Source organism: Panicum virgatum, chromosome 2N (genome assembly GCF_016808335.1).
Source record: "Panicum virgatum strain AP13 chromosome 2N, P.virgatum_v5, whole genome shotgun sequence".
Lineage (NCBI taxonomy): Eukaryota > Viridiplantae > Streptophyta > Magnoliopsida > Poales > Poaceae > Panicum > Panicum virgatum.
This window is the reverse complement of record NC_053146.1, coordinates 49,931,464-49,941,474: the sequence shown is the minus strand read 5'-3', so window position 1 is coordinate 49,941,474 and position 10,011 is coordinate 49,931,464. Positions and strand designations below refer to the sequence as shown.

General features: G+C 43.6%; 1 protein-coding gene across 2 annotated transcripts; it reads right to left on the bottom strand.

Moving 5' to 3' along the window:
* Positions 1–765: 765 nt before the first annotated feature.
* LOC120660970 (protein SCAI homolog) lies at positions 766–6,928 on the bottom strand. Of its 2 annotated transcripts, none has more exons than XR_005669776.1 (9): positions 6,231–6,928; positions 5,127–5,333; positions 4,765–5,004; positions 4,149–4,215; positions 3,913–4,059; positions 3,683–3,778; positions 2,806–2,979; positions 2,584–2,720; positions 766–1,374 (listed from the first exon to the last, which is right to left on the bottom strand). XR_005669776.1 is itself a non-coding variant. In XM_039939639.1 (9 exons), exons 1-9 carry the CDS (start codon positions 6,750–6,752, stop codon positions 1,176–1,178), a joined length of 1,785 nt encoding a protein of 594 aa, XP_039795573.1. In that variant the 5' UTR covers positions 6,753–6,916; the 3' UTR covers positions 774–1,175. The 2 variants fall into 2 exon arrangements, 1 of the variants encoding a protein (XP_039795573.1); XM_039939639.1 differs by having other exon boundaries at positions 774–1,374; positions 3,687–3,778; positions 6,231–6,916.
* Positions 6,929–10,011: the final 3,083 nt, after the last annotated feature.

Here is a 10,011-nt window from a genome sequence, read left to right as displayed (position 1 = left end):
AGCGGCTCCAATGGTGGCCGGCCGGAGGAGGGTAGATTCCCGTCAATTCGGCCAGGGAGAAGCTTGGCCGGGGGTTGGGAAAGATGGAGGCGCTCACCACGAATCCCTTTGTGCGGTCGATTTGAGCGGATGAGGGCCGAAGGAGCGGATCGACGCGAAGGGGCGGAGCTCGAGCGATGCTCCCATGGCGGCCGGCGATGGAGGGCCGATTCCGGCGGGGAAGAGCTCGAGCGAGGCACGGGGAGGTGTGGAGGATGTGCGGGACGAGGTTGTGGGGGTCCTTGCGGAAGGAATCGACGAACAGCGGCCGGAGATGGCCGCGGCGCCGGCGTGAGCGAGCTCGGCTCGGCTTGGTCTGGAGGAGAAAGGAAATGGGAGTGAGAGAGAGAGAAGAGCCCAAGGAGTAGATAAGGCCGAGGAGGTCCGGATGATCCGGCTCTCACTCGGAAGATCCGGATGCATGGCCCGGGGTGTTACATATAGTTTCATTTCACATATTTAAATCTAGTTTGGATCCAAATACTAATGGGGTAGTCTCGACTTAAAAACTTTAGCATGTTTGAGTGCAAACGTTTTGAAAAAAAAAATTAGCACTCAATTTTAGCACTTCCAAATAAGCCCTTATTCGCACTGACTAGACAGCTCATTTCTGGTCAAACTTTAGTGACGTCAAGGTGGTGTCACTAGAAAGAAAGAGCGTTCGGGTTGAAAAATATTGAAGCAGAGCAAAAACTGATACAAAAAGTTGGGAGCACAAGGCAAACAAAACGCAATGGGAGAAGATGGGAGTCGTAAACTGCCGCCAATATGCTGAGCTAACCAACCCTACAAAACAATCTGCCTTCCAGAGTACCCAAAAAAACGCCTCTTCCAGCTTACAAACTGTCCTCTCCTTAACACAACCCAAGAGAAACTGAAGCCAAGCCCCTACACGCCTAAAATGCCTAAGCAAATCAGAGAACAGTTAAACAAACTTATACAGACGCACAATGGAGATGAAGCACCAGGCAAAACTCTTTGTATCACCACTCAATTCACCCAGTCCACTGCAGCAGCTTGTTGATGCCGAGTCATTCTCCATTGGCGGTATAAATGGGAAACAATCAACAAATTGCTGGACTATATTTACCAAGGAGGTATCTACAGAAGGCTTGATCTATGGTCATTGCTGTTGATCATTTCTTGTTGTGTCTGGAATCTCGGAAATGAAACCGGTTGCTGACGACAAGGTTTTCTGCGAGCAGGAGGATAGGAGTTTTGATAGCTTCCGCGGTTGGAGAGACTGACTCTGGGAGGTTAGGTAAGCATGTTGGTACATGTTGTTCATGCTCCTTGGGGTGGAAATAGAAGAGCACTGCTCGACAGAAGATAAACCTGCAATGGAAAAAAAAATTGTAGAGAATGATCAGACATAATCCCAAGTGGGTCATGCTGCATGAAAAATATTTTTTAGTATTCAAAATAATTGTATCCAAAAAACTCCCAGAAACATGAAGTTTGGCAAGATGTTATGCATCATTGTGTAATCTACTCTATCATTGTGTAATTTACTCTATCATGTATCACCCATAGGCACCTGGTCCTTTAGGAAGGGAACAAGAGCATGTTGAAAATCATAACAATCAAGGTCAACCCAAATAGCGTCTGTAAAACATTTTTCTCTGCCGCAGATCCTAGAGCATAAACATGTTTACTAGCATCACAAAGTTTTTTAAGAAAAACGACTTATTTCCTGTTAGGTTGTTGGATGGACCATATAAAAGATAAATCATGGAACCAGATATCCGCGTATATCCAGCTCATATGCATATATCAAAGGTATAGTCACAACCCCATCCCGTACCCTGACATGCATGCTACAATGGTTCACAAAATCCCTACACAACCCTGTACATCTCAGAACTCAGCACTGAGCACTGAGCTGCAATTTTCAACCTCTTAGAGGCAAGTAGGTAAAAGAAATGGTATCGTGGGGCAATTTACTGGAAGTACTATGGTGGACAAGCAATTTTAAACCTTTTGCCATACTTTGGAAGGACTGCTCTTTTGCTGTATTTCAGCCGAGTCGTATGTGGCTCTTTTTCTGAACACTGTATGTAAGTGTGACTTGTTCCTCCTGAGCTCGCTCTTGGGAGTCCCGGGAGGCGGGAGCAATGCTCAGCCCCTGGTAGTCTAGCTTGAAGCAGGTTAGGCTAGGGTGCGTCGAGGCCTCCCCCCGTCTTTCTTTTCTTTTTCCGTACTATTCTAAGCCCTGTTGGGCTGTAGCAAACCTTGTATTTCCGTTGCGAAATGGAAATGGGGTAAAGCCTCGATTTGAAAAAAAAAAATACTTTGGAAGGAGTAGGCCCTACTAACTCCTTGAAATGACAACTGGTAGAAATGAGATGGACTTAGGGTTAAATATAAAGTTTCCCTCACCAAATGAAATGCAAACAATGCAAAAGTTTGTTCTTCACGTATATTCATAAAACATTGAAGCCAAGACACCTTTTCTCAAGTTACGTTGCTAAATTAATGTTATAGCCTACTGCCAGATAGATGCTCATATTGCTTTGAGTGCAGAAAATATATGGGATAAGGTACCTGAGAATCAGTCGTCTGAGAAATGGATCAGGTAAAATTTGTCCCCAGACATTATTTAACCCAACAGAAGTGCAGAGGATTCCTTCATATTCTTCGAAAGCAGAGAACAGTACGTTCTCTGCATTAGCATATGTATCCTGAAAACCAAGCAGAATAAATATTACTATAGAGATCATTTGTTTAGGAAATAAGAATAGACAACTCCTCAAACAGATAACATACAGTATCTATGTCAGAAGTTATTCCAGCTAGTTGGCAGAAAGCTTGCATTGGAGCAGTAAGGAAGTATGTAAACTGGCTTCCATGACCCATGGATTCTACACAAGGCATGGCTGATGATATCCTAGGAGAAAGTAATAATGCAGCTGGTTCTCCCTTCTCTGCATTATGTATGGCCTGGAAAATTACATGACAAAATGATAATTTGCTCAAATACATTTGTTACCCAGTATTGTTAGACAAATTGGAGAGAACTACCAACAAATATTGAATAAAAAGTTCAGACCTCATCAAATTAAACTCCACCTTATGAAAAATTGGTTAATTTAAGGGATCATAGATGAGTTCACATGCTAACAAGTTTGGGCATTTTTCCTTTATAAAAGCAGGCATAGACAGGTTTCATCTACGCATTCCACAACAACAACAAAGCCTTTTAATCCCAAGCAAGTTGGGGTAGGCTTTCATCTACGCGTTCCAAATCGAAAAAAAAGTTCCCTAACAATTATCAATGTCCAAACTCCAGCTATGTATCCAGCATATTCACACAAGGCTGGGCATCAATCCTTAGCCATCCTCATTCCTTGCCATCACCAGTTAACAGGCTGACAACCCTCTAAAAATATTTTAGTGGTTTAGAGATCAAAATGTTATTAAAACAGTAGAACCAGATAACAATAATTCTGACCCAACCATTGTGCGTGCTCATATTTTATTCTACTAGGACAGAAGTTCACTTGAGAATGAATTCAGATGATGCAACATTCAAATGGGAAAAAAAATCATGTTAAAACTCCGATAATATGTTTAACTTTAAGAAGTAACAGAATGCCCATGGTAATGGTTTTCTTCTACAAGCCAAGATTAAGTTCTGACAAACCTGCCTTGAATGCATGGCTATTTTCGCTATCAATTACAAGGAACAGGGGATATCTTGTAAATGGTATCAGATCTTCAGGATAAAGACTGTTCGGACCTGGCAAAAAGATAGTAATAACAACATATAAGAGCAAGTGCATATAAAGAAAAGGGTCCATGGATCTAGCGATCCACCAATCTAACTATAATAAGTGGACACTGTTGAACCATAAAATTCCCATCGAGCTTTACCTCCACTTCCACGGGGACCAAGCCATAGATGATTATCAGAACTCATATGTGATTTTGGCTTATCAATAGGGAAAGCAGAAGCAGCCGTTGCATGTGATGAGGAGCTAGAGGCATACTTTTGGCTGGCCATATTCTGCTCGGTACTTCCTGAAAAGTGAGAAGATAATCACAAGTGTCAGAAGGATAGCAAGTGATCAAAACAAAATAAACTAAAGCGCCAGAGAGCGAAAAATAACCTGATGCTGATATATAGATGAGTAGAATGCTATCTTGAGAAAGATCCTCACAGATTGTTGCAAGAACCTGTACTTTAAAATTATGAGTCAACAGTATGAAACTTCTATAGGATTTTTTGTGTGTGTGTGTTTTTGGGGGGGTGGGGGGCATCATTTCTCAATTATAATTATATTAAAAAAAAATTGACCATGGTGAGATGGCATCCCCAGCCTTTGTCTTAGGAAGGGAACTAATGAATCCTGGCTGACCATGAAACTCAATGAAACCAGTTCTCAAGGAGGTACCACATTTTGGTTGGGAGCATCCAAGTTGTAGACTGGGTGTGTAGCTCAAGGAATGCAGGAAAACCACCTGTTTCTGACTAAAATTATGCTCATGGTAGTTATTGTCCTTGTTTTGTTACAATCATGATTTTGAGATATAATTGGCACTCTTTTCGATGGTTCAACCACAAACTAATGCATACTTCAGGATTGTAGGCAAGTAAATTAGATTAGATTTTCTGAATAAAGAGTAATGTACAAGAAGACGTGCAATTCTACCAGAAGTTCACTTGCCTCCTAATATCATGCAAAGATTGATAAACGAGAAGGAAACAATGGGTAAGAATCATACCGCTAAAAGATGAGAAACTGTAGGATGATATATAATTGCTTTTTGAGGATTCGAAGGAAGACTTCCATCAGAGATTTCAGCAGACAGGTGAATATCAATGAGACCAGAGGGCCCGCTCTGATCACTTACAGTGCCATTTTCAGTAAGTTCTTTGGCAGCGATCTGATAAGATCCAGTGGGTTCCCATTCCAAACACTGTAGCATTCTGAATGTGTCCAAAGTTAGTTCTGTGAACTTGACCTGCGTTCCAGAAAAAAAGGTTGTGAGGGATGTCTTCAACTGTTCAGCATCTTTTCGTGAAACAAAATCAAAAATTAGATTAATGCTAAATTATTGATGATGGGATAGAAGAAATATGCTACCTCATTTCGGCGATAGCTTGTTAATACAGCTTCCTTCAGTTTCAACACTCTTTTTGAATGGAATCGTGCGATAGATGCAAGATTTGATGGATAAGAATCAAACAGGTTGTCATATCTCAGTGATCTAGATCCCTTGTATGCCCCATCAGCCTTCAAGAATCTCCCAAGCTCTTGAAGCACTTGTTTCCATTCCTTGAAGTTGGTTTTCTAACAAGTACAAGGTCACAAAGTATCCGTCAGGAACAAAGTTGATGATAGGCTCAACTGCCTAAAAACATGTCAATATGCCATATTTTACTGAAATGGAAGACTCAATAGGGAAAACAAAGAATGAAACTTGCATATGTTTTCATCACTCAACCATGCGGTTCTCCAAATCACATGTTTTTTTTCATTACAATATAAAATGTATTCATCACTCAGCCATAACCATCATGCATGTTTCAGTTTTCAATAAGCACTGAGAGAACCATGTGGTATTTTCCTAACAGGTCATGGTGTTTGTCCAATTGCCATAATTTTTTTCTTTCTTGTATTTGCCTTGGGATCTCAAACCAACTGAAAACTCAATTTTTGTCTCCATTCACACAGTTGAAAAATTCTAAATCACAATTGTAAAGCAACCACTCACAGTCCCACCAACTTGTGAGTGGGGTGGGGGCTCATCCTCGGTTCTTTACACTTTATTCAAATGTCAAATTTCCACCGGAAGTAACAGGAGCAAGCATGTTCTTCTGCAACTAGATTGTACAGGGGCAGCCAGCATTATAAGATTTCAACTTTCAAGTGCCATTACACAAGATAAAACTTGGAAAACTTGGTATACAAAAACACAATTTACGAGGCAATTATGTAAAACAGAAAACCTCTGATTCAACAGCAATCCAACTCAGAATCCCCATCGTGGATGTACCTTTCAGAACAAAAGAGCACTATGCATACCACTTAATTTTTTTTAAAAAAAAAACTTAACTCTCCGCTGCTAACTTAAACGTAAATCATCGCCTCAGGCTTTAGGTCCCCAGATATACAACAAAAACACCACAACTCGTAAATTTTAGTCAGGTTCCCCAATTCAAAAGACAAGAGAAGCAAGCTCCTTACAGGGTACGCCGCCTTGGACTCCTCAACGAGCGCGCGGAGGCGCCCGGCGAGGTGGTCGACCGCCTCGGCCCGCCGCATCAGCATGGCGACGACGAGGAACCGCGCGATGAACCGCAGCTCCTTGTACCGGATCAGGAGCGCCTGGTGCCGGCCGCCGCCGCCGCCGCCGCCTTCCGCGCCCGCCGCGGCGCCGAAGTACCCGCGGCTGTAGATGGCCTCGTAGAAGACGTAGGCCCCGACGAGCGACCGCGGCTCGGCCGTGCGGAGGTACCGCGCGTAGTAGAGCTGCCCGATCCGCGAGGCGACCTCGCCGATCTCCCATCGGCGGAGCCCGCCGGCGACGAGCTCCCGGCGGCGCTCCTGCTGCAGGCGCCACAGGCGCGTGTACGCCTTGAAGGCCTTGCGGCTGTGGTGGTCACCGCCGCCGTAGAGCGGCAGGTCCCGCGCGCGCGCGAACTTGCGGTCCGCCGCCTCCGCCAGCGCCTTGAACTCCCTGTACGCGCCGGCCTCGCCGTCGGCCATCGCCGGCGACGAGGTGGAGAGGGAGGGGACTGGCGGCGGCGAGGTTTTAATTCCTTGTCCCCCTCTCGATTTGGGCGATGGCGAATCGCAGAACGAGGACTGGTCTGGAGGAGGTGGTAAAAGGAGGTGTTCGTTGTGGTTCGAGAAGTTAGAGATAAAAAGCAGGCAGCCGCAGTCGGGGAGTACGGGATGAGCTGTTGTAGTACAGTAAATTGCTGTGATTTGGGTGGCGTCTAATTGGGCTCTTCTGAGTCAATCATTTGGACTTTGTTTAATGGCTTCTCCCAACTCTTTTCTGTACAATCCCACTTGCTTCCTAACCTAACCAAGCATGAACTTGGAACAGATGCTGTCGTGGATCCTCCTCCAAAATTGACTCCACTCAATTACCTGCTTAGTATAATATAATCTACTACTCCCTTCGTTCTAAATTGTAAGTCATTCTAAGAATCTTAGAGAGTCAAATCATCTCAAAATTTGACCAAAATTATAGAGAGAAACACAAAAAGTTATGACATCAAATAGGTATACTATGAAAATATAACTAACAAAGAATCTAATGATACTTAATTGATATCATAAATGTTATTATCTTGTTGTATAAATTTGGTCAAACTTGTAAATTTTTGACTCTCCAAGATTCTTGAGATAACTTATAATTTGGAACGGAGGGAGTAGTTTGGAAGGCACTAAATTCATATAAGACACTGCCTAGCTACACTTTCTTCTGTGGAATTATCTGATAAGTGCATGAGATATTGGAAGCCATTTTCAGTACAAATTTACATATATATAGTTTATATTAGTCCAACAAAATATATTTGAGATACTGATAAGTATTTTTAAAAGAAAATGTTAGTCAAATCGTCAAGTATTATGACCGGAAGTAGTAGTTGATTGTCGATTTGTCATTACATGTCGCCTTGACGTAGGGTTCAGACTTGAGAGAGAGAGCATATTTTATTTTCGCATTCCACTATGCGACTCTTAGCTTGTTCGGCTGATCGGTTCTCGGCTTGTCTCGGTTTGTTTCGACTTATTTTCTCTTACATAATACTATTCATTCTACCAGTCGAATACTATTCATCAGATCAGCCGAACAGTCCACAAGTCTATGTGGACATGGGAGAGATAGCTAGGGCACCGGTGAAACACACGAATAGAGAATTGAGATAGAAAACAAAACAGCTGCTATCGAATGTGCTGGGTGTAATCAAGTGGCATTTCAATCAATTGACATGAAAGATCTTTTTTTTTTCTGCATGTACCATAGACTGAATACAACATCCAATGAAATAGATAAGTATTCTTTTATTTTTTTCTTTATGTAGGGTGCTATAATTATGATCCCAAAGGTTAAACCTCGTGTGATTCAATTAATGACTAGTCAAATTATTTTCGCGTTCAGTGTCTAAATATTATATCAATAGATTTATACAGCATTTATATTTGTACTTTGAACACTTTTCAATTCCTAAAATGCTTTACCAAAAGAAAGGACGGAGTAGAAGATATTTACTTAAATCGAACAATAGTTTGGGTTTTGGTATTGTAGCACATTTTATTGGTACTTGAAAAATAATGTCCAATTATGAATTAATTAGGCTTAAAAGATTCAGCCCGTCTTAATCAGTTAGACTGTGTAATTAGTTATTTTTTTCAACTATATTTAATGCTTCATGCATGTATTCAAAGATTCGATGTAATGAGTACTGTTTTTTTAACTAAACACCCCCTTAAACTTTATGTACACACCAAATCCTTCTTTTTAAAAAAAAAAATAGTGCACACTAAATTCAAGTGCCGGATCTTTGATGCTGGGAGGAGTCACCCACATTATCCGCCTGACCTGTGACCTCATTGTTTACCCTGACCAAATTCAAGAACGGATGTCTTCCCCGTTCAACATCCAGCATTCTGGACGGATGAGTTTGTCGCACAGCCATCAACTGCAACCTATATTTTATCCCCCTTCTGAATCCCGGAAGAGATCGCCGTCGCCAGACCCAGACATCGCTTGAAACGCAGGTGAAAAGGATACCATGGTAAAAGACACGACAATTTGCATGTCGCCCATCTCAGGCCCTGTTTTGGAACCGCTCAACTCAGATTTTAAGCGAAATAAACGAAATAATCCCGTCAAACGTCCTGATTATCAACTGGCTTATTTCCAACGCCAACGCCAAAAAATCCTCCGTAGCACTGCGTTTTGAAACGCAGCTCGACCGTCGCTTCTCTGGAAACGCGAGGCTTTTTCCCTCAGAGACCCTCGACCCCTTCTCCCGCACCCGAGCAGATCTGGATCGGGGGCGCCGCCCCTCTCCCTCCCTACCGCCGGCCGCCGCCCCTCTCCCACCCTACCGCCGGCCGCCGCCCCTCTCCCACCCTAGCGCCGGCCGCCGGCCTCTCCTTCCTCACTGACGCCGGCCCCGTCCCAGTCTGCCTCCCTGCTGCGCCCACCGGGAGGCGACGCCGGCCTCCCCGACCTCCCTGCTGCGCCCGCCGGGAGGCGCCGCCGGCCTCCCCTCCTCCCTGCTGCAGCCGCCAGGAGGCGCCGCCGCCCTCCCCTCCTTCCTGCTGCAGCCGCCAGGAGGCGCCGCCGGCCTCCCCTCCTCCCTGCTGCAGCCACCAGGAAGCGCGCCTCCCTCACCAGCAGGCACCACGCAGCGGCTCCCTCCTCAACACTGCTTCAAAGGTTAGCACAACAGACTCTGGAAAAATTAGGAATTGGTAGAAATTTGTGCAGTAGAAATCTTGTTGCTTCTTTGTGCAGTAGAAATCAAGCCTATAAATATTCATGGTACTAGAAAATCCACCAATTTTGCAATTTATAGATGGAAAAAGCAACAAAGGTTCCAGCTAGATGGGATGCATTTACAGCCAAAGTGTTCAACGAAATATGTGTAGAAGAAGTCCTTGCCCATAACAGGCCACAAACATTGCTTGAATTCCGTGGGTTATGCTAATTTGGTGAAGAAGTTTTTTGACCGAACAAAGAGACCATACTCCCAAGACCAAATGAAGAACAGATGGGATGTTCTAAAGAAGAAATACTCTCAGTGGAAGACCTTGAACATGAGAGCCACAGGATTGGGTAGAGATCCTGTTACTGGATGTATTTCAGCCTCGGATGAGTGGTGGGCTGACCAAAATGCGGTTAGTAGTTGTCATTTCGTGTTTTTTGTACATGCATTACTTGTTATTTTTTGGTGACATTCTAATTGCTCTAATTTCTGTTTCAGGCTATGCCAGGATGTAT

What these genes read in the sequence shown, in the direction of transcription:
- LOC120660970 (XM_039939639.1), bottom strand. Translation starts at nt 6,752, where the DNA reads ATGGCCGACGGCGAGGCCGGCGCGTACAGGGAGTTCAAGGCGCTGGCG. An exon ending in AGTCCAAGGCGGCGTACCCT is followed by an intron (nt 5,334 to 6,230) that starts GTAAGGAGCTTG and finishes TGTACTTGTTAG; the next exon opens with AAAACCAACTTCAAGGAATG. An exon ending in TGGTCCCCGTGGAAGTGGAG is followed by an intron (nt 3,779 to 3,912) that starts GTAAAGCTCGAT and finishes TCTTTTTGCCAG; the next exon opens with GTCCGAACAGTCTTTATCCT.